Genomic DNA, 23,781 nt, shown 5'->3' with positions numbered 1-23,781 from the left:
GTATTGGTTGGCCAATTAATTTATTACTCAGTACAGTGAATCGCATAAATGTTGGAGGTAAAATTAACCACGAAATTAGCCAGTCGAAATGTTCGAACATCTCACTTTTTCTCTGAATGTTCGTCTGCATGTTCCCATATCCCATGTGCTGCTATATTTGTGTATTCTCCTATTTGTGTCTCCGTTTGCAACTGTGCTCGCGCTCATCTCTTCCTAGGTGTCCACGCGCGCCTTTAACAGTTCCGTATTTTCTGGCAGGTGGTACTTTAGCATTTCTCTTTCGAGTACTCGACCTTAATAGGTGTTCAATGATAACGATATAAGTGTTCAATGTATTGATGCATTTCGAAACCGAACTGATATCAAATCAGTAAGCGGCTTGAAACCTAAATTAGACGTTTCTCAGCAAGTTTGCCCATTCGCTCGGATTGTTCCATGTTTTTGCAATTCACTGTACGATGATTGTCCAACATCTAGATTAGGACCTATTATTTGTAAAATATCGTCAAATTTCTAAAGTAAAAGTGTTTTATTATATCAACATGGTTTGATTTTTGAGAGAACCATACATTCATTGGAGAGGGTTAGTTTAACCATATTCCCGACGTGAAGAACGGTACATGGCTTAATACTGATATTATTCCAGGTAATGCTTCGTCACTGATATACAGTGACGACCAAAAAGACCGTCGCCTCCTAGAAAATGTTTAAAAGTGAAGTGACGATTTAATCCTGACGTAATAATTAGTAAATCCTTGCGCAGTTTTGTTTAAGCAGCTACACGTCACTCAATAATTCCTCGCATGCGTCCTGAAACCGACCTCACTAATACTTTTGACATTTGACGCTCTTCTAATTCTGTCGCCTGTCCGGCTGACAAGATGACAAGCAAAAAAATTGATTTTCTTTATTTCTATATTCTATACCTCACATAATATTTCGTTTTAAATTTTACTAGTTAGAAATAATTAAATTAAACTAAAATTTATCGGATCTATAATTGTAACTTCTGAACTCGAATTCTGTGAGAGAATTGAGCTCGTAGTGAGAAAATGGCCCAAACCAACGCTGAGGTCCCTATAAAAACCGAGAAGAAAAAGGATACGGAAGAGGAGAAGCTTGAGTTGGTATGTAAATTTTCTACGAGATTTGAGCTATAATTGCCATTGCTCCGTTACTTTTTAGTCCGAGGAGGATAAACAATTGCAAGATGAACTAAATCTTTGTGTCGAGAGACTAACAGTAAGTTAACCTAAAAACTGAAAATTGTCTAGTCATAGCTCATTTTGAAACTTAATTTCAAAATATCTTTCAGGAAAATGACCAAAATTTGTATTTGTCAGCTCTTAATGTCCTTGGTACAAAGATTAGAGCCTCAACAACATCAATGACTTCTGTTCCAAAGCCTTTAAAATTTATGCGTCTCCATTATGATACAATGAAAGAGATATATGAAAAAATCAAAAACCCTCAAGTCAAGGGTGTCTGTGCTGATATTGTTTCAGTGTTAGCTATGACTATGGGTTCAGGCCGAGAATGTTTGAAATACAGGTTATCTTCTGATTTGGACAAAATTGGAGAATGGGGGCATGAGTATGTCAGGTATGTCTCCGCTTTAAAGTTGCCATAATTGGTGCTAGGTAAACACACACAAAAACCTCAAACTTGGGTTCTTTCTGAATGTCAATGTTAGGCAGTTGAAGTGACAATCCAATTCTTTTTCTGCCAATATTAAAACTTTTTAGGCATTTGTCTGGAGAAATTGCTGGTGAATGGGCAGAAAAAGATATTGATGACAAGGATTTGGAGGATAAGTTGATTCAGTTGACTAAGCAAATAGTCCCTTACAATATAGCTCATAATGCTGAAGCAGAGGCATGTGATTTACTTATGGAAATTGAAAGGCTTGATCTCTTAGAGAAATATGTTGATGAGAACATTTATCCTAGAGTTTGCTTATATTTGACAAGGCAAGACTTAGTGTTAATAGTTTTCTTGCCTCTTGTATGATAATATTTTTTTCTTATTGAAGCTGTGTCCCTTATGTTGCTGATCCAGAAAACACAACCCTATTGCAAACCGCTTTGCTTCTATTTAGAAAATTTAATCAGTATCCTCAAGCTCTGCGCCTGGCTTTACAATTAAATGATCATGCACTTATAGAAGAAATTTTCTTATCATGCAAGGATATGTAAGTATATTAATCAGTAACTTAAAATTTCTGCAAAAACTTAAGTATGATTACAGGGACTAATATGTTTATCTATTTATTTCCAAGACAAATTTACCTCTTAATTAATAAAAAAGTTACCCAGAATATGAACTAACTGGAAATATCAATAACTAAATAATCTTCAATTTCAGAACAGTCCAGAAACAACTAGCCTTCATGTTAGGCCGCCAGCAAATCTACATAGAAATACCCGAAACCACCCCAGAATATGAAGACCTCACTGAAATAATGGCCAACTGCCACCTAAACAATCACTTCTTAAACTTAGCAAGGGAGTTAGATATTATGGAACCTAAAACTCCTGAAGACGTTTATAAATCGCATTTAGAGAACACAAGACCGTCATTTGGTGGAAGCCAGGTCGACTCTGCAAAACAAAATTTAGCTGCTAGTTTTGTAAACGGTTTCGTAAATGCCGCTTTCGGCCAAGACAAGCTGCTAATGGAAGATGGCAATAAGTGGCTTTACAAAAATAAAGACCATGGCATGTTGAGTGCCACAGCAACGCTTGGGCTAGTTTTGTTGTGGGACGTCGACGGTGGCTTAACTCCGATTGACAAATACTTGTATTCCTCTGAAGATCATATTAAATCAGGAGCTCTCCTTGCTTGTGGAATTGTTAACTGTGGAGTTAGAAACGAGTGCGATCCAGCTCTAGCTTTACTAAGTGACTATGTCTTACATAACGCGCCGATAATGCGCATTGGAGCCATATTGGGATTGGGCTTGGCATATGTCGGTTCCAACAGAGACGCAGTGCTCAGCTTGTTGTTTCCAGTCTTTTCTGACCCAAATTCGAATATGGAAGTTGTGGCCATTGCGGCATTGGCTTGCGGTTTGATTGCAGTAGGCTCTGGTAATTCACAAGTGACAACGACACTCATGCAAACTTTGATGGAGAAATCTGAAGAAGACTTGAAAAAGGATACTTATGCCCGCTTTCTGCCGCTGGGTCTTGGATTGTGCCATTTGGGGAAACAGGAGAGCATTGAGACTATCATCGCTGCCTTGCAGGTTATACCAGAACCGTTTAGGTAAGTCCTGAACATGTGGCGAAGGGAAAGCGGACTCCGTTTCTATGTTTGTTTCCGATTAGTTCGTATTATTTTTGTCAAAATTTCAAAGATGCATGATGTTGAGCATGATTTTTTGGTAAAAATGTCCTTTCTGTATTTTAGAATGTAGCTTTGATAATCATTGTTTTGAATTTCATTGAAAAACTTCAAATTTTGCAGATCTATGGCCACAACTATGGTAGATATTTGCGCTTATGCTGGAACTGGAAACGTATTAAAAGTACAACATTTGCTTCACATCTGCTCGGAACATTACGAAGGTGCTGAAACCTCAGACAAAGACAAAAAAGACAAAGATAAAGATAAGAAAGAAAAAACTGAAGACAAGGAAAAGGACCTCTCAGCCAGACAAGCCATTGCAGTTATCGGCATTGCTTTAATCAGCATGGGTGAAGATATCGGCAGCGAGATGGCTTTCAGAACTTTCGGTCATTTGCTTCGCTATTGTGAGCCCATTATAAGAAGGGCTGTTCCCCTGGCATTAGGCCTTATCTCAGTATCTAACCCAAAATTAAGCATATTAGATACCCTTAGCAAGTTCTCGCATGACAGCGATTCAGAAGTAGCACACAACGCAATTTTTGCAATGGGATTAGTGGGTGCAGGCACCAACAATGCAAGATTAGCCGCAATGTTGAGACAGTTGGCTCAATATCATGCCAAAGATCCAAATAACTTATTCATGGTTCGCATAGCACAAGGACTGACACATTTAGGTAAAGGAACTTTGACGCTTAGCCCATATCATAGCGATCGGCAGCTCATGAATCCTGTAGCTGTTGCTGGTTTGTTAGCGACGATTGTAGGATTTTTGGATGTTAAGAACAGTAAGTATTGACGTTTTTGAAAAGTGTGACAGGCGTTCATTTCACTATGGGAGTGCGTTTTTACATTTTGATTACGTGTTTTGCCCTGGTTTACACAGCCCCACATACTAATCTAACATTTGGTTGAATTCAACTTTTTTGAAATAGACCTGATGTTAAGTGAGTATTAATTTCAATTCTTTGAGCCTCAGATAAGCGGTCAGACTATACAGTGTGCGTGTAAATGTAAATAATTCAGAGAGAGAGAGAGAGCATGTCTTTGAATATTTCGTAAACAGTTACCCCATTTTGGTAATTTTATTATGTTTCTTTTATAGTTATCCTTGGAAAATCTCACTACCTTTTGTATACATTGGCTGCAGCAATGCAACCCAGAATGTTAGTGACCTTTGATGAAGATCTTAATCCACTTCCAGTTCCTGTTCGTGTTGGACTGGTAATAATTATAATAGTTATACGTGGCGTTGAATAAAAATGTCCCCTTTTTCCTACATGTATGAACATGTACATGCGGAGAAATGGAATGTTACTATATCAACAGATCAAATAAGATGAAATTACGATTATGATTTAGGTTGAAAGAAACGGAGGACGAATGTATAACGCTATGTTTATTATAGGCAGTTGACGTAGTTGGGCAAGCTGGTAAACCAAAAACTATCACTGGCTTCCAAACTCACACTACTCCAGTGTTGCTCGCACATGGAGAGCGGGCCGAACTAGCTACTGAAGAGTACTTATCCCTTACTCCCATTATGGAAGGATTTGTGATACTAAGAAAAAATCCAGACTTTAACCCGTAATGTAGTGCTTAAATTTTAATCTGCTTCTTTTTATAAGTGTCTGTAATTATTAAGGCATGAAAAAAGTATACTTTTTACATTAACTGCCCGTGTTCGATTTTCTTTTAATTTGTTATCATTTAAATACAAAGGCGTTTCAGTTATATTTTTTTGAGTGTTAATTTTTAAAACAAATATAATGGAAAATACATCTTCGTTTTACACATTTTCAAGTGTGATCGTTCGTAGTTCCAGCATTCGTTAGTTCTACTGGTAAAGTTTGAACATTCAAGCTATATTGCTTTTTATAGTTTGTTATCCCCCCTCCCCCTCCCATGCAAATAAAGCACTAGTCCATGGTAGCGAAATTGAAAGAAAGGACGTCATCATATCATGTTACGTCACGCATGACGCAATTCTAGCGATGAAATTACGCTTTAAGAGTATTAATACAAGACGACCTTCAATTTGAAAAGTATGAGCAATTTTGGTGATGATACAGGTTGGCTTCGTCCAATCCTTCTAAATCGTCGAATTAACTGTTAAATAGAGGATTCGTGACAGACGCTCTCAATATTTCGGACGTCGTCCTTAACGTTTAAAAACGTAGCGCTCTAGTTGCTCGCTTCGTATAACATGAAAACGCCTATGGTGATAATTGACTTTGACAAATTATGAGACAGGTGACGATTGAAATTGATTTTGATGTACTGGAATCTAAAAATCACCTCCTTATTTTGGCCTATTTGGCAGGGGTTTTCCTGTACGAACTCGAATAAAAATATTCATTTACCAGTTATTAATTCGCTTAGTACATTTATAACAATTTATCTCATTCATTTACACAATTGACTCGTAGTGTCACAGTTTTAGAGTGCCGAATAAAGTTATTAGTCATTCCAACCAGTCAAACATGGCCGACGATGTACCCGTCAATTTTGAGGAAGAAAAGGTGCCAGAGGAAGAGCCCCCGAAAAATGACGAGCAACCAAAAGGATCCCAAGCCGCGACTGAAAATATCCAACAGAAAGAAGAAGCGATGTCTCCAAAGGCTGAAGTGGCAGGTGTTGATACAACCCCCCCCCAAAAGATCACTATTCATGTGAAAACACCAAAGGAGAAGGAATCCTTTGAGGTTGAGGAAGACCTCGGTATCAAAGAGGTAAAAACTAAGTCCGTTTCTCAAAATGTCTTGTTAATATTGGAAATTCACAAAAATAATTTTGTAAAAAGAATGACCTATCCATGCAAGACATTTTATGAAAAATAGAGCGATTCATTAACATTTTTTAACAGATTTTTAGCAGAGTCATTGCTTTCTAATATGTACAGTAGTTTTCACTCTTATGTTTTTAATTGTTACATGAAACATAGGTACTTTGCAATTTAATTTTATATCACATGACTAGTTCTGTTTAAGTGATAGAACAAATCTATTTACAAATCCAATATCTAGATAAGTTTATTGTCACAGGTCGACTGGTTATCAATATTTTTCAAAGACCCTGTTTTGTTAGAGTGTGGGTGTCATCACATTTTGCAGAAACTCAGAGTTAAGCAAAAAAAACCTCTTTTGGGAATAGATTATGATTCATTTTTATGCAACATAGTCAATGCATTCAATTCTGATTTTCAAGTTCTTTAGCTAAAAAAGACAGAGCTGTACATTCTTTTTAAAAAGATTTTTTTCTGGCTCAATAAAGGAGTGTTACATTTCCATGTTAATCTAGGGATTAACCCTGAGTTTAACAGAGAAAGAAACACAAGGGTGAATCTTCTTCATTGGAAGGTGTGTCTTTTCCCATATAGATTATTTCTGTGAATAATAACTCCTTTGCCTTCTTTATAAACAGTTTGGATGTTTTCCTTGTGGTGAGCTTTATCTTTATTATTGCCTGATCTCTCATTGATATTGAGTATGTCATTAAAGACATGCTGTTCTTGAGAATTTTCTACAAAATTTTTGTCTGCCCAAATATATTTGTTTCTGTCCTCTGCAGCTTTTTGTGTTCAACTGGTGTCATAGGGTGTCACAAATAAAGTTTTACATAAAGTTTAGTAGTTTCTTTGTAATATGTTACCCCACTACTAACAACTGTTACCTTTGCTGAATGTCTCCATTGTGTGTTGAATTGAAATCGACCTTTAGCACAGCTTGAATGTGCAACTGCATGTTTAGAATTAGTTGAAGTATGCATCTGTTAACGTTCATATTTCGAGAGTTTCCTTACAGCATACATAAAATGAATCGACTTGGTATTAATTAAAAGAATCCAATGAACACTGGTAATAAATTATCTATTAATAGCGGGTAAGGGTATTTTTCCTTGGACAGTATTCCATAAAGACACCAACCTAGAATATTGTCAAGTTTATTGTTAATTTTATTCTCTTTTTTGACATTTGGAGAAATGCAAAGTGTCTTCAGATCTTTCTTTTTTCCAGTTTAAAGATCTTATCGCTCCAAAATTCTCTGTGGAGCCTGAACAGTTGTGTCTCATATTTGCGGGTAAAATCATGAAGGACGGAGATAATTTAAAAAACCATAACATCAAAGATGGGTTAACTATTCATTTAGTTGTGCGAGCTGCTCCCCAAAGTACCGAACCTTCTGTTCAAAGACCTCCAGGTACAAGTCAAGACATTTTTTATTTAATTGCAGAGAAGTAGGTCTAAATTCCCCTTTAACGTTTTTCAATATTTCCATGACCGACTGCTGTGCAGTTAAATAAGAAATACTTTATTTTATCTAAACAATGTTATTTCAAAATCTATTATTTTACTGCAGCTGACATTGGAGCAACTCCGTTTAACTTAGGCAGCTTAGGTGGATTAGCTGGTCTTGACAGTTTAGGTCTTGGAGCATCTAGTTTCATGGAAATTCAAAACAGAATGCAAAGCGAATTACTCTCCAATCCTGACATGTTACGATCCTTGTTAGACAATCCTCTGGTTCAAAGATTGATGAATGATCCGGAAAACATGAGAACTTTAATAACTAGAAACCCTCAGATGCAAGACTTAATGGAGAGAAATCCAGAAATCAGCCATATGTTGAATAATCCTGAACTGCTTCGTCAAACCATGGAACTTGCAAGAAACCCTTCAATGCTCCAAGAATTAATGAGAAGTCATGATAGAGCTATGAGCAATCTAGAAAGCATTCCCGGCGGATACAATGCCCTGCACAGAATGTATCGCGATATTCAGGAACCTATGTTGTCTGCGGCAAGTGAGCAATACTCACAGAACCCTTTTTCTGGGCTATTGGACAATACTCAAGTAAATAATCCACAACAAGGTAAGAGAGAGAGAATATTTAGTCGGTGTAATAAGGGACTATCTAATTATGAGAATCGCTTTTAGGTACTGAAAATAGGGATCCGTTACCAAATCCTTGGAGCAGGGGACAAGCAAATCCGCCGCCGGCGACTAGTCCAGGAAGGAACGTCATGAATAATCCACCAATGGCCAGTTTGCTACAGCAGATGTCTGAGAATCCTTCGATGATTCAAAACATGTTGTCGGCACCGTACACACGTTCAGTATTGGATGCTTTGGCTGCCGATCCGAACATGGCAAATGCCCTTCTAGCAGAAAATCCACTGCTTTCTAGACATCCACAACTTCAGGACCAAATGCGCAATATGATGCCTCAGTTTATTCAGCAACTTCAGAACCCTGAAATGCAGAATCTTATGACAAATCCACAGGCGTTGAATGCAATATTACAAATTCAGCAAGGTGAATCTTAAAACTTAAAAGAAATAATATTTTTGGACTTTTAGCACCCCGTTTATTTAGTATTTTATTAAGTTTCTTTATGCAAGGATATATTCTATTTATTATGTCCAGGTATGGAGACCCTGAGGCAGACAGCCCCTTCCCTTGTGAACACCTTCGTGCCTCCCGGTACTCTACCAACTACACAGGATGCCACCGTTGGTGATGCTACTACCACTACGACAACAACTACCAGTGTTACATCCACTCCAACGGTCACCTCTACAACTACATCAACCCCAGGAACAGGTGGTGATTCGTTCTCAGAGGTAAGGAGTGGCATGTACACGCGTATTGAGCATTGTAAGTCAGTTTTTACCTGATTCGTTTATTTTCAGTTCATGGCTCGCATGGTCGCTGGAATGACAGCAGGACACGATCAATCCTTGCCTCCAGAGCAGAGATATCAACAGCAACTGGAGCAGTTAACTGCTATGGGATTTTTAAACCGGGAAGCAAATCTGCAAGCCTTAATATCAACATTCGGAGACATAAACGCGGCTGTTGAAAAACTACTCGCTCTAGGCCAGTTGTCTATGAGCTAACCTTCTTAAAGGCTTTGAGCATGTTACTATTTTTATACATACATTCTTAGCTTTTCTTATTTATTTAACGATTCAAAGGTTTATAGTTATTCCATTTATCTGATGTGCTTTTTATTCGTTTCCTCCAATGGGAGGTGAATGATCTATCTCTTAAGAAATACTATCGTGGGGTCGTTTTGGAGTCTGAGATGTTAGAATGGTCTTCGGCTCCATATTCTGTATTGTAGATTATGTACTACAGTGATTTATGGTATATAATTTTTACTTCGTTTTAAGGTACAACAGTTTATGTGAAATAAGAGACATATTTGTAAGTCTGACATGGCGTTACGCATGCCTGTTAACGATCGTGTTTTAAAAAAAAAACTATGATTTAATTTGTTTTCTTAGTCGGTTATTCAATAAATAAAGTATTTTAATTATTTGGTTTAATTCAAACTTTAGTCTTTCCTTGAAAAGTGTCCCAAGTGGAACAGGTGAAAATTTCTCCAAAGGGACAAGCTGAGCACTATCGTTCGTCTATGTTGTACAGAAAAAGTTACTCGGCAAGTAGCTCGAATTCGTCTTTGATCACTCGACTACTCCTATTTCTGGTTTCGAACACCCGTTTCCCCCCTAAGTTTTATTGCGTTTAGCCAGGAGGTCATCCACCTAAATGCCTCAAAATGGGTGAAGGTGATCAATAAAACATACAATAATTCTTCTTATAATTCTAAGTAATCTAAGATTTTCTCCTTAATCTATCATCACTGATTTAATTCTATGACTAGACTATATCGTACGACTGGATAATAGTTTTTGAATACTATGCCCTAAAAATACTTAACAAAGAGCAAATCTACAAAACTACGTCACTTTGTTTTCAGTTTCAGGTATAGAATATGCTGTTCCGCTTTGAGGTGAACACGCGTTGTAACTCGACGTCAGATTTAATCCTATCTCCATGCATGCAGGTTTTCTGAGAGAAAGACCGGTTTCACCTGGAACACATAATTATCTTGGTAAAAAGAATTTATCAGTTTTATGAAAGTTTTTATTTCACACTTCATCAGTTTTTAATATGCAATCAAGCCCAAATTTTGTATCGAGTGGTCAGATTTGGCCTATTTTGCCACTCTGTGCATTTCGAAGACGAAGGATTTTTTGTTACTTTATAGTGAAAAAGACAAATTTACCATTTTCTCCAACCAAAAATTCGTTTTGAACGTCCTGACGACGATTTAAAAAGGTCTCTCTACTTGGAGCGTCCATGGAAAGTCTCGTTACATTCCAGTTTCTATGCTGACTAAATGGTGAATGCTCCTCCCTTGGAGTTGCGATGTTTACTTGTGGACTCTTGGAAGATTCTCGAATCTGGAAAATAAAATTTCTGGTGAGTTGAGGAAGTGCATGGTGTTAATATGCCATTTGCAAGAAAAAAAACACGAATATTTTACTATTAGAACAACCTGCGCAGTTATGAGTAGTTTACATTTAAAACGTTTATAGTGAAATTGTTCGAAACATGAAAAAACGCTCATACCTATCTTTACTGCTTATAAAAACAAAATCGATTTCAAGCAAAATAAAGGGGTGAAATAACTGGCCTTAAATATTGTATGAACCTCCGCTTAGCACGGTTACAAGTTATGTAAATATAAAAACATAATGGGACTCTTACGAGTAAATTAAAGTCGGCTCCGTAGAGTGAATACAATTCAACAATGAGAGAAAATCTGACAATAGATTAATTACTGCTTCTATAGCGCACTGAATATTTAAAATATCCGAAAACGAATATACACAATGCTAGGAGCTACAGCATACAATCTGTGAATATTTAAGATCTGATCTGCCCCGAGGGAGGATGGACGAAAATATCTATAAAACGCCTCTCCCCTCGTCTGCACGACGGAAAATCCGACAATGTTTCTATTGGACTCTGTGACTTGAAATAAATCGTGAAATTGACTTTCTGGAGAGTTTTGCATAATTGGTAATTGAAGTTGAATATAACGGGGGCAAGTTTTCATTTAATAAAGCTGCCTATAAATTACCTCCCGTTAAAATATGCATATTTGAAATTTGATTTCTCTCCTCATCTATGCTCCGAAGTCATTACCGCCTTCATTGGGGAATTTTATCAAAATCGTCTGTGTAGAATCGTCACAAACGTAAGGAAGGTAGAACGGCAGATAGTCAGACAGAATGGCAGATACAGGGAGGTTTCTCTTCGGGTAATTTAATGAAACGACTCAACACGGAGGAAATGCCGACTCGATTTGCTTTTGGCTCTTTGGGTAAAACGCTTAATTTAATGTGACATTTTGAGACAATAGAAGCGGCAGTTTTTTAAATTACTATACTAAATCGCTTGGGGGAACTGTTGTACCTTTATCCCCAGTAAAATAATCACTCGTCGACTTTTTACTATGTGATTTTGAATTAAAATTTACACAGGCGGGATGCTTCTTTTGTTAACTAACTTTAGCAAATTGAAATTGCCCCGGCAGGGCCGCGTTTCTTCTCTCAGACGCCCGTTTTGACGGTCGAAGCGCAGTTTACCACACGAAATTAAAAATCTATTTCGCGAAATAGGTAATTAAAATCGGCAAGGAAATCAAAGAAATGCGGGCCTGTGAAGACCCATTAGCAGAAACGAAGCGAGAATATAATAAATACACATTCCAAGTTAAATGAGTTCTTATCCATGAGGGAGTTCAGGCTGGCAGACGTTCAACTGCCGACGAATGTGTCCCAATGGAAACATACAAACAGTCGATACCGAGCGCTGATTTTGTACATGATTGCTTTTTTTATATCGCAAAACAAGGCACGTACACTTACAAGATAACAGGGTCATTTTGGAACAACTTAAACCTTCGTCTCGCGTCATTTCTTCTAAAAGTAATGACCCAAAATTTCATAATACACGGAAAGTTTCCGCTTTTATTTCTTTCTTTCTCTCCTGCCACATGGAATAAACGTTGTTTTTGTTGCAGTTCGGGACGAATCGTACGCGGTAAATTAGGGAACGAGTTCGTTTAAGTCTAAGGTACTTAAAAATGTGTCATATTAGTGGGGCTGATACGGGGTGCCAGTTTTGCGAGGCCCACCACCGAGGTCTGGGTTACCGCAAGATCGAACGGAACTGATGAGAATACCATGTTTAGCAGTAAGACCTGGGCTTGTACAGGGTTATTCAAATGTCCCGCATAAAGTTCATGTCTTCTTTATAAATGACTTTTTCGAAAAACGCTGAAACACGCCACTTCATTGAAATCACTGTTTAACTTTTGGTGATAACGTTCATCCCCTATTTACAACCTCTCCATCCTCAGCTACCCAAACTTTTTTTCAAATGGCAACTTAGGTCATATGGGGGCTGCATGAAAAGGTCTTCAGAAACTGTACTCGGTGGTACCGAAAAATCTGGATCTGCTCATTTCGTTTTGATGAAACAAGGGCTAATTATTTTTTAAGGACAATGCCCTTTTTAATAAAATGAGTTATTCTAAATAGATAATTACCACTTACCTAATTTCATTTAATGCAATAAATGTCTTACACCACACGATTTCTTTCTATGGGGGTATTCAAAGGAAAAGGTGTACCAAAATAGACCTGAAAGCATTGAGGACCTTAAACATAGGATAAGAATGGAAATAAATAATATTTCATCCAAAAATATTCGTAGTGCAGTAGATAATACTTATCCTAGACTCGGTGCATGTCAGGTGAAAGGTGGAGGGCATTTTCAACATTTACCACATTAAATGAAATTAGGTAAATGGTAATTATCTATTTAGGATAACTCATTTTATTAAAAAGGGCATTGTCCTTAAAAAATAATTAGCCCTTATTTCATCAAAACGGAATGAGAGGTACCACCGAATACAGTTTTTGAAGACCTTTTCATAGCGCCCTCATATGACCTAAGTTGTTATTTGGAAAAAAAAGTTAGAGTGGCTGAGGATGAAGGAGTTGTAAATAAGGGATGAATGTTATCACCGAAAGTTGAACAGTGATTTCAATGAAGTTACGTGTCTCAGCGTTTTTCGAAAAAGTCATTTATAAAAAAGATATGAATTTTACGTGGGGCATTTGAATAACCCTGCGTTAATTTTTGCTGCAAAAGACGCGTTAAGGTTCATTTGAGGGGAATGTCTTATTTCTCGTGCACAATCGTTAATATTTCTTCAGGTTCTGAACCAAATACACCTAATTCTCTTTTTACACGATAGATAGGTTCCCAAATAATTCCTGTAGAAAAAGATATTGGCTAAGTGGAAAAATAGCAGATTGGTTCCAGATCTAAAAAAACAACTAAAAAGTACAATAACCAATATAAAAAAAACTTGTTAGAGTCCACTTAAGAATTTATCTCGTGCTTACACATTTTAACTCATTAAATACAGGGCGTTTCAGACTTGTGGTGACAAAAGCCTAGGGGGCATTTCTCTGATCAAAATAAGAAAAAAAGTTCATATGAATATGGGTCCGCAAGTGCTTTGTTTTCGAGATACAGGGTGTTAAGTTTAAAAAAAAAAAGATTTTTTTTATTTATCGCTTAGAAACGCATTTACCATTTGAATAAAATTTTTACGGTTTATTAAAACAATTATTATACACCGTCTGGACTAGTTAGATTTGATCCAGAGTTTCCAGGAGCGTACCCAACGAGCAAGTCGGTTGTTTGCAGGAAAACCTATCACCCTGTTATTTTTTTGCGGCTTTTATGTGATATTCAGATAACCCCACTAAAAATAGTACATTTTTGTTGGCTTTTTTCCGTGTCTTGCTTCGTTTTCAAGAAAAAATTGCATTGCCATACCTCGGCACGTCTCTAAACTCCATATAGAGAAATAATAATGCTTAGAATTATTTTTTTTAATAAAGTGAGTGTGTTTATTGTAAACGGTCTGCATTGATCTGAACTGAAAGTCAACAACGTTAGTTTGTCAATCTTGGTTGTTGATAGCAAAAAAAATTTTTTTAAAACTTAACATCCTGTATCTCGAAAACAAAGCACTTATGGACTCATGTTCACATGAACTTTTCTTCTTATTTTGGTCAGAGGAATCTCTCCTTTTGCCACCACAACTCTGAAACACCCTGTATATTATGAAAAATAAACTATACTTAAAAAAAAAGAAAGTAATATCTGAAATTCATTAATATAAAAAAAGTAAAAATGATATAAAGATAGGAAAATTTTATGCATTGTCACTTTCTGACAATAAACGCATAAGTGTGCGAAAGACTACAATATCACTGCTATCACCAGAATTATTTTGTTCATCATCTTGTGAAATTATTTCTGCACTATCATCTCTAATCTCCTGTGTTGATAATTCAGTGGTTTTTAGAAGGAAATCAGTTATTAAATATTGTGTTTGATTTCGTGATAAATCGTTATAAAGTTCCCTGTAAGATGCCATTAATGATTTAAGTTCACGTTGAAATTTTGCAGCTCGTTCCTCATTAAGATGACGTTGTTCACGATGATTACCATCAAAATTATGAAGTTACAATACATATTTCTAAGAAGTGAGAATGAAAAAATTCATAGAAACATAAAAAAAATATCGTAAGAAAAATTCATCAGAAAAATTAATTAAAAAAATTCATGGAATATTGAAAATCGCGTTAAAACAAAACAATTCGTGTAAAAAAAGATTTTTTTCTCTTTAACTCGTGTTAAATCAAATTTTTGTAAAAAAAGAATTAGGGTACTTCGCTCCTTAGCAGTCCATTCAAATAGGATGTCTTCCGATTCAGGTAATGATGGTCGTCAGCCTGATACGTGCTTACTCCTCTTAACATTTCCCTAACTTCTATTTTTTTGCAGAGAACTATAAGATTTTCGTTGCTAAAACGGTGCATGAATGTGAACTTACTAAAACTGTGCAAGGTTATAGTACGCACAGTGTGCACATCACCATTCATCATTGACCAACTGGGAGGCTGGGAGAGGGGACTCCCCTCCGTCGACCAACTCAACTAGGGCTTATTTTCGGGGAAACACGGTACGTTTTCAAATTGGTAGTGTCGCTAACACGGCAGGATACGTGATAACTGAGACACAGTGTGCAGGAAACTTATGTTATAGAAGGAAACTGGAAATGCTGTACAAAGTACTCCTAAAACGTTCTAACTGTAGTTAAGTTTTATTGATGCCGAGTGGTGACATATGTGTTAAAAAACGATTTAAGCAACACTAGCAGTGCTTAAAAAAGGGTGTCTGCCCTTATACAGTATGTCCACAGATAGAGGGCCCAAGAGGACAAATAATGTTTTTGGACAAAAAGTCATTTTTGATAAAAGTCTCTGCTTCTTGAAAAAATACGATTTATGAAGATAACTTTGAACTTTTTTATACAGAGTGCCCAAAAACTACGAACACATGAAATACTATCAAGAATAAACTAGCTTTATTTCTCATTTTGGAGCAAAATGGTAAATAAAAAACAGATTTCAAATCCTACCTAAAGTTTACATACACAATTTTAACTGAGTATTCCAAGTTTTATTTATTTATTTTTTAATTCAAACAATTTCTAATTTTACCTTTTTCACCTCATTTCACGTATTCACAACAAGTATGACAACAAGGGTCACAATATTAAATTTGAGAAATGTGTCGAATACGGGGGAGGTGTGTTTGAATGAGTAATATCTACTATTTCGAATTATTTATAAACTATTTTGGAATAGTGGACTTTTGTATGTAAACTTTGGATAAAATTTGAAATCTGTTTTTTATTTACCATTTTACTCCAAAATGGGAAATAAAGCTAGTTTACTCTTGATAGTATTTCATGTGTTCGTAATTCTTCTGCACCCTGTATAAAAAAGTTTAAAGTTATCTTCGTAAATCGTATTTTTTCAAGAAGCAGATACTTTTATCAATAATGACTTTTTGTCGAAAAGCGACATATTTTGTCCATTTGTCCTCTTGGGTCCTCTATCTGTGGACATACTGTAGACGAACAAAAAAAAATAAAAATAACGCTCTGTGACGAATGGTGACGTGGCCACGTCGACTTGGGTTTCATACACTTATCTGCACAGATCCGAACAGAGAAAGATTTATGCGGCTTAAAAAATAAAGAAGTATTGGAATATACAAAAAGTGCGTCTTATGGCTAAACTGCCATAATATTCGATCATATTTCCCCTTATATTTATACCCACACTTGACATAAATTAAATAACCCTGTATTTTTAGAGTAGCGCCTTGTTCAAGCCAGATATTTGCTTTTAATCTTATTGAAAGGTCCGTTAAACATACACGTACGTATTGAGTTACATTTGATTAAAAAGACCAACACATTAATCGACTTTGAAAGGGTGGTGGTCACCACTATACATATTTGCCTTACGCTTCATTACATTTTTTACAGTTCGCCATTTATTTTTATTAAACTTAAGGCACATCTTACAGCGCAGGCCCTAACAATACTGATATTGTTAGGACCTGTGCTAGGGAGAGCCAAAACAATGCGACAACATCGCCTTCCGTCGTGGAGAGTCTTTTAAGTTTGACAGTAGACATTTTTTAAGGTTTTTAGTTGGTTTTTGTTCGCTTTGTCTCATTATTCACATAAATTACTCGTTTTTCTCGGCACCAATAAACTTTGGCCATCGATACAAATGTTGTTACTTTTTTTCATAAAATGACGATGGTCCGAACGTGATATCCGGTTCACAGTCCGCTTGGCGGTCATTTTATAAATTCCCGACTTCCGGTAACACGACTGAAACGCGACATTTTTTGATCACTCCAAGCCGGAATCGCACGTTGATTATTAATTTTTCATTACCTCCATTTTCGGTATCGGGAAGAAGCGAAAGGGCGAAAACATTTTTTTGTCGTAGTTTAACAACAATCACCATTTTTTATCGGCCTTTTCCTTCTATCACGAACATCACAATAATGATGCTTTATGCAGGCTCTCTGTTTTTATAAATGACGGCACTAATACTTGGCGAAGCTCTGTTCTCTAGGGAGTAGCCGGAATTGATTCTATTATACGAGCTCCCCCTCATGCCGAAAATAATAGTCCGAATATGAGTGAATTTTATTGCTATAGCAAACCTTCATTAAAAGGAATATTAAGGAGGGATTAGAGTAATTGGTATCGGTTTAAGGCGCTTGTCTAACCTTTAGAACACGAATCTCGTTCTACGAGTTGAAAAGAATACATGGATTATCCATATCGACACCGCCTTAAACTTGAAAACTGATGACAGTTCCGGCGCCTCGTGCAAGTTTTACACGCCCAAACGCTTCAAGAACTCTCCTTGGCGGTTCTTTTTCCGTCTCAAATGCATGTGGATAAAAGCGATTTTTAACACTAAGTCTTATCGATTCGACCACCCCAATGGTGAGCACTGTAAAAGTGCCCACTTTGTACATCATAGAAAATCAAAAGACCTGAGCCTGAACGAAAAACCTCGGAGCCAAAGGGAATATCATGAATGTGCGTCATACGAGTTTGTGTTCAGCTGAGATTCGTCTTAATCGAGGCTTAATTTCGAAAATGTTACGTCGCATAGACTTAAAGATACTTCATTAAGGCTTGTTTGGACTTTCAATGAATTTTATCGCACCATCGGGGATCGGGCCATTTGAAAGAAATCACACTTAAAACTTAGCTCGTCTCGAGGCTTTTAAATCAGAAAGGTTTTTATCAGAAATTTAGGTAAATTAACATCGATAACGAGGAGCAAGTAATTCTTATTCATCAAACATCCTTAAGGAGATCGAAAAGCAATTCCCCGAAATTCTACTTCTGGTGTTTCGCGTTCATGCGGGAGTTCCGATGTCCTGTTTAAGTAACATGAAAATTTCTTACCTTTTTCTCTTCCATCTCCCAATTTCCAGTAGATTCAGCATTGTCATCGGTAGTTTCAATGTCCACTTCGTGGTCGCTATCGTCCGACATTTTCGAACTGCAGTTCTTCACTATTGGCTGCACCGGTTTAAACGCGGACTGGTACGACTTCTCCAACGGATACAGGGGGCTCTCCTGGGGGAAAATTAGAGGGGCGCCTTTGAGCCACGGTAACGAGGAGTACGAAGAAAAACCTAGTGGTTTGTAATAGATGAGATCCATTGCCACACGAGAAAGGGGCAGAGGCAGCTCCTGGCAGCTGGCTAATCTTGGTGATGGTACCACCGGCTGGTTCTGGGGTTTTGACACGTGTTGCTTCAAACTGTGCGACACGGCTGAAGACGACAATAATCTTTTGCGAGTTCCTCCATTGAACATCGCCTTAACATCTTCCCAGGCGTGGACGATTTCCTCCGGAGGATTTCCGCTAAGTTTCATGTGGCGTCTCCAAGAGTTGAAATTGGCTGCGTCCGGTTGAACGTATTTGTCGTTGCTGGTCAGGCGATGAGAATGGAATATGAACTTGTTGGGTGAGAAGAACAAGCCGCAGATCAAACACTTGATACATTTAGCTCTGGAGGAGTTGTATCTCGAGGGGAGAAAGGAACCCCTACAGCCCCAGGCGCATTCATGGAAAACCGCGAAAGCGAAATCGTCTGGAAGCCTTGGAGGGTCGTTGTCTCCGAGGAAGCTCTTGCATAAGCGCTCGGCTTCTCTTCGCGTTATCATGCCACATCTTCTTGATGATACGGGCATAGCACCTGCTCTTCGCAAGATTTCTAGTTGGACTGGCGTGCATTGCACGCAAGTTATTCCTGAAATAGCTAACCTGTTCAACAAGCATTTCATGTCGCCACATCTTCAAGCAACTACACCCAGGATGGTCGTTTTTGAAAACGTAACTTTATTGATGCGAAAAAAAATTAAGTCTTGGGAGTTGTCTGCTGCAAGCCCAAGTGTTTGCGCCTACTTACCTAAGGCTACTCTCCTGTTGTGGATCTCGTTGTAACTGAACTGCTTCAGCAGCGTGTTGGATATTTGGGCCAAGCAGAGTCGTTCTTGATTTTCGATGATGAGCGCCACTATTGGAACGCCATAGAGAACCACTGTTGAGACCTGAAACTAGCAAAATAAACAATGTAAATAATCTGATAACACAAATGTGGTGGCGCTTAGTGTTGGGGTGTAGGCTAACCGGAGCTGATCTGAAGGAACCTACTTAGGAAAAAATATCTGAATAAATGAAAAAATAAAAAAACATAAATAAATAAATAAATTTTAAATGCATATTTGAAATAATAATTGGCAATGCTAAGATTCCTTGAAAATTTTTAACCAAATCTGCTGGCTTAATAATCTTGGAATATGTACCAGATCACCCTATTGACATTTAAAATGTTTGGAGCGAAAGTTTCCCCCAGTAATGGGTGATAAAGGCAATTGCCTGCCACTTATCAAAATAAATGTACTGATTGATATTTCAAAGTTAATAAAAAGCAACGAACAAGAAGAGAACCGGTTTGTAAAACGGTACGTTTATGAAAGAGGAGTATGACATTTTGCCTCGCATTAAAGCTAAGGAACTATATTAATACACACTTAGTTTCCAAAATTCAAAAAATTTGCTTTCAGCCAATGGATTTATTGATGAAACACTAAGTAATTGAAAAAAGTAAAAAATATCGTTTCATACATGCAATACCGGCTTATGGGGGAACGAGGATGGGCGACGGCTCAGAGCGCCAGGCTTCTTAAGTCCGATCCTGCATATATGATTACGGAAATTATACAGGGTGATTCCAAAATTGTAGTTATCCTTTCGCCAGCGAATAGGGCTTCAAAAAATAAGATTTTTTCCTTTGACGCTTTTTCGAAATATCAACACCCACGGAGGTGCTGGGTGTCAGTTTTCTTTAAAAAATTAAAATTTATTGATGATTGCCAAACCACTTGAAGTAATTAAACAAAATTTTGTAGGTGTCAGTAGCTAGGTGGGAGGGAAATTCTTCAATAAAAGAAATTATTTTTGGGCTTACCAGTGGCGCACGTGTAAAAAAGTTATTTAATATTTTTGAAAAAAAATAGTATGTCGCTGATTTCTTTTTAATAAAAATTATTATTGAATTCCTTGTTCAAATCTAAAAAGAAAAGCTCTTTTATTATTTTTTAGTTCAGTTTTTATTTACTAATTTAGCCAAGGCTCAAAAATTGTTTAACTTGTTTTCTGGTAAAAATTATCGAAGTGATGGTTCCAATGCAATTGGACTATTACTAGCGCCTACAAAATTTTGTTTAATTATCTCAAGTGGTTTGGCAATTATTAATAAATTTTAATTTTTTAAATAAACCTTTGATACCCAGTATCTCCGTTGATGTTAATATTTCGAAAAAGCATCAGCAAAAAAAATTTTACTTTTTGAAGCCCTATTTGCTGGTAAAAGGATAACTCTAACTTTAGAATCACCCTGTATAATAAAGAAAAATGGATTGAAAATACAGTAGAAGAGCGTTATTTTTTTAAAGATTATAAAAACGTTGTATAACACATTTGTTGTGCAACATCGTCATAGAACTTAATATGTTATCTATCTAGCCTGAATTCGAGCCACTGTATTCTTCACCTTCCGAAGGCGAATTGCAGCCGAATCATCATTTTTAGCTTGGTCTAAAGGCTTTTGATAAAACGCGCAAATGAGTCACAATTGTTTGTTTACGTACGTCATGGCTCTCCACGGCCACCTTCGGCAAAAATGCCAAAAAAATCCCAACCTGAACTAATCAGAGATGATAAATAGGAAATAGCGAATGGCGAACCTAAAAATAAGACAACATACAGGGTGTCCCCGAAACAATGTTAGAAATTAGTTTTGATTGCTAGAGAATATTAATTGTTGCGAAACACATGCTGCTGTTACATTTTCTATTCAATTCGCCTGCACATTCTCCGTTTTAAGTAACGAACATTTAACTTTAACCGTCTAGCACGATATTGCTGGTTCTCCCCTAGGCCCTAAGGGTTTAAATGTCACTGATGGTCTGTTGTCACACGTAATTTAAAATTTGATTAAATTGTGTGTTGGAGACTAAAGTGCACGTAAATCTATAAAATTGAATCTACACTATTTCGCAGGATGGAAGTAAGGATTTTCCTTTTTTTTATTTCAATTGGAATGGAAGCTACCACGAAATTACGTTTGAGTTCACCACAATTTTCACACTTCATTGCAAGAAAAACCTTCATTTGACAAAAAAACTGAGCTACTTCTCGAAGAACTAATTTTAACGTGTAGGTTAGATCGGGTTAGATGTGCCGTTTGAACATTGGACAAATGTCGATGGCCTCTCCACCCGGCTGTCGGGAGGCTGCAGCGCTTTCAAACACTTCCACAGCCGCCAAATAAACGGAAGAAAATTTTTTAACGTTTTTCTAAAAAACGTTTCGGACACGTATGTTCTAAATCAAAAATCATCAACTGATAAAGATGGAAATAAAAAATAAAATAAATAAAATAAAAAGACGCAGAATTTGATAAGTGATAAACATAGAATTTTTAGTTATAAATCGAATTCAAAAACTGAGGTGAAATTTTTTCAAAAGCTAGAAGAGGCCCGAAAAAAAATTAAATTTTAACTGTGCGATAACACCTCCTACCTCAATATTCAAATAACGTATTTGCTGTTAAAATTAGTTACATAGATGCCTTTTTGCAGTTAACTGGAAGTACGTATATTTTTAGACTAATCTGAAATCCGTCTATTGACCGTCGGTTAAGCGCCCGTTAATATCAGCAAACCGTTCAGGTTAGCTCACCCACATTTTAAATATAATAATGACACTAAATACCTATTACCTGATTCGGTTTCGAAATAATCTCCTTTTTTATAGGTATCGCTGTCGCCGAGACATCTGATTGCACACTCATGTTTTGTCATCACAAAGGTAAGCAGATGATGATGATGATGATGATGATGATGACGACGAGAAGACCGTCTGTCAGAACGTCATTAAATATTTACTCCATACTTAACACTATTTCAAATGAATTTCAACAACACTCAATTGAGAAACATCTTTTTTCACTAGCAGAAAGAGCCACTTTCGAAACGAATTTGACAATAGCTGGGACACAAATGAAAACTCCAACAGGGTAGACGATTTACCCTTTGGAGGCTCCGCCTTGAACTGCGAAAATGGGGATGTGTCTATATTTGGATCCTCTGTGTTATCCAATGGAGGCAAGGGATGAAAGGGAGGCATCGCCAATCCTTAAATGTTGGCGAATGGCCAATGATCTCTTGGTTTCTAGTTCTAGTCTTTACTAATATTATACATTGGCTTAGATTTATTTTTGCACGTTTATTTAATTTGATGCTATACATTCCAACTTTCGACCATCTCCAACTTTAATTCAGATGTCAGACCTTTAGGGACGTTGAGAATTACTTTTGTTGCCGATTAAAATGTTACGCCAGGGAGATTTGCTGTTTATTCAAGAGCATTAAGGAGCACGTTTCACTATACCAATTCTATATCTGATAGTTAAGAAGACGTATTATCTACAGGGCGTTCCAACATTGTCTCATCCGACGACATCTCTTTTAGCATTGGAGTCAACGCAAAACGTTAAATAAATACGAGGGTTGCAGAAAATAAACGCGATGTCTTAAAAAATATTTTTTTTAGAGATTTGCAGCTGGGATGATGCATGTCCTATAACCATCTATAGGGCGGTCAAATTGCTATCTTCTAAACCGTAAACGTTACAAGTACGGTTAAATTAGACAAAAGTTGTCAAATTTGATGACAAGTTAGGATCTCGAAGCACTATTGCCAAAATTTGTTCTGTTTCGAAAGTATTGGGAAAAAACGAAATTTTGCTCAAAACATGTTTCGTTTTCTAATACTTTTAGGTTTGTCTTTTGGAAACTATAAATTTTATTTTGTTCTAATCCTAAAACTCTAATGTAGAACAAAATAAATTAGGTACCTCTGTTGAAATAAGAAATTAAATTAATGATCCAGGTCATTGTTGAATCGAATCCAGGTCCGTATTTAAAAAATTAAAGTTCGTGTCGATATCTGAGAAACTAAAAGTGCTCTTTTTTAAAACTTATCATTAGTGTGTAGAGTTTTAAAAACCAATAAAGTATTGTAAGAAAAGCTTTTTTCGAAAATCCTTAGTTTTCAGTTTATTTACAAAAAACGTTTTGAGCAAAATTTTGTTTTTTCCTAATACTTCCGAAACCGAACAAATTTTGGCAACAGTGCCTCGAGATCTTAACTTGTCATCAAATTTAACAACTTTTGTCTAATTTAACCAAATTTGTAACGTTTACGGTTTAGAAGATAGCAATAGTTTGGCCCCCCCTGTATAGGGTGTATGAAGTTTTATCATTTAATTTTTAAGAGGTGAGTAACCACCTCAAAAATAGTTGACAAAACAGAAAACGACATAACAAAATTGCGTAATAAGAGAAAGATGATTTCTTAAACAAGTTTCTTTCTCTCCGAGTATTCACGAATTATTGATTAGACGTCTCGTCATCTATTTTCAGTCACTACATTGCTTTGATTTTATAATTAAATTTTATCAATATTTATTGTATAATTAATATATATGTAGGAAGACACACCTATTGCACAAAAAATAATCGC

At 36.6% G+C, this 23,781-nt stretch overlaps 3 protein-coding genes across 3 annotated transcripts; 2 read left to right on the top strand and 1 right to left on the bottom strand.

Moving 5' to 3' along the window:
- Positions 1-968: 968 nt before the first annotated feature.
- Rpn1 (regulatory particle non-ATPase 1) lies at positions 969-5,084 on the top strand. The gene is made up of 9 exons (XM_066392736.1): positions 969-1,127; positions 1,186-1,242; positions 1,316-1,602; positions 1,746-1,970; positions 2,033-2,191; positions 2,365-3,267; positions 3,469-4,136; positions 4,454-4,572; positions 4,757-5,084. The coding sequence occupies exons 1-9, from the start codon at positions 1,053-1,055 to the stop codon at positions 4,937-4,939; spliced, it is 2,676 nt and encodes an 891-aa protein (XP_066248833.1). The 5' UTR covers positions 969-1,052; the 3' UTR covers positions 4,940-5,084.
- Positions 5,085-5,601: 517 nt separating this feature from the next.
- Positions 5,602-9,684, top strand: Ubqn (ubiquilin). Its single transcript, XM_066392271.1, has 6 exons — positions 5,602-6,080; positions 7,364-7,547; positions 7,707-8,219; positions 8,285-8,662; positions 8,774-8,970; positions 9,040-9,684. The coding sequence occupies exons 1-6, from the start codon at positions 5,832-5,834 to the stop codon at positions 9,244-9,246; spliced, it is 1,728 nt and encodes a 575-aa protein (XP_066248368.1). The 5' UTR covers positions 5,602-5,831; the 3' UTR covers positions 9,247-9,684.
- A 158-nt stretch (positions 9,685-9,842) lies between these two features.
- On the bottom strand, positions 9,843-22,684 carry fuss (fussel). The gene is made up of 5 exons (XM_066392658.1): positions 21,977-22,684; positions 19,100-19,247; positions 18,087-18,940; positions 10,422-10,599; positions 9,843-10,226 (listed from the first exon to the last, which is right to left on the bottom strand). The coding sequence occupies exons 1-5, from the start codon at positions 22,046-22,048 to the stop codon at positions 10,093-10,095; spliced, it is 1,386 nt and encodes a 461-aa protein (XP_066248755.1). The 5' UTR covers positions 22,049-22,684; the 3' UTR covers positions 9,843-10,092.
- Between the last annotated feature and the right edge of the window lie 1,097 nt (positions 22,685-23,781).

Source organism: Euwallacea similis, chromosome 8 (genome assembly GCF_039881205.1).
Source record: "Euwallacea similis isolate ESF13 chromosome 8, ESF131.1, whole genome shotgun sequence".
NCBI classification, from domain to species: domain Eukaryota; kingdom Metazoa; phylum Arthropoda; class Insecta; order Coleoptera; family Curculionidae; genus Euwallacea; species Euwallacea similis.
Note: the sequence above shows the minus strand (reverse complement) of the source record. Positions and strands in the feature narration are given on the sequence as shown.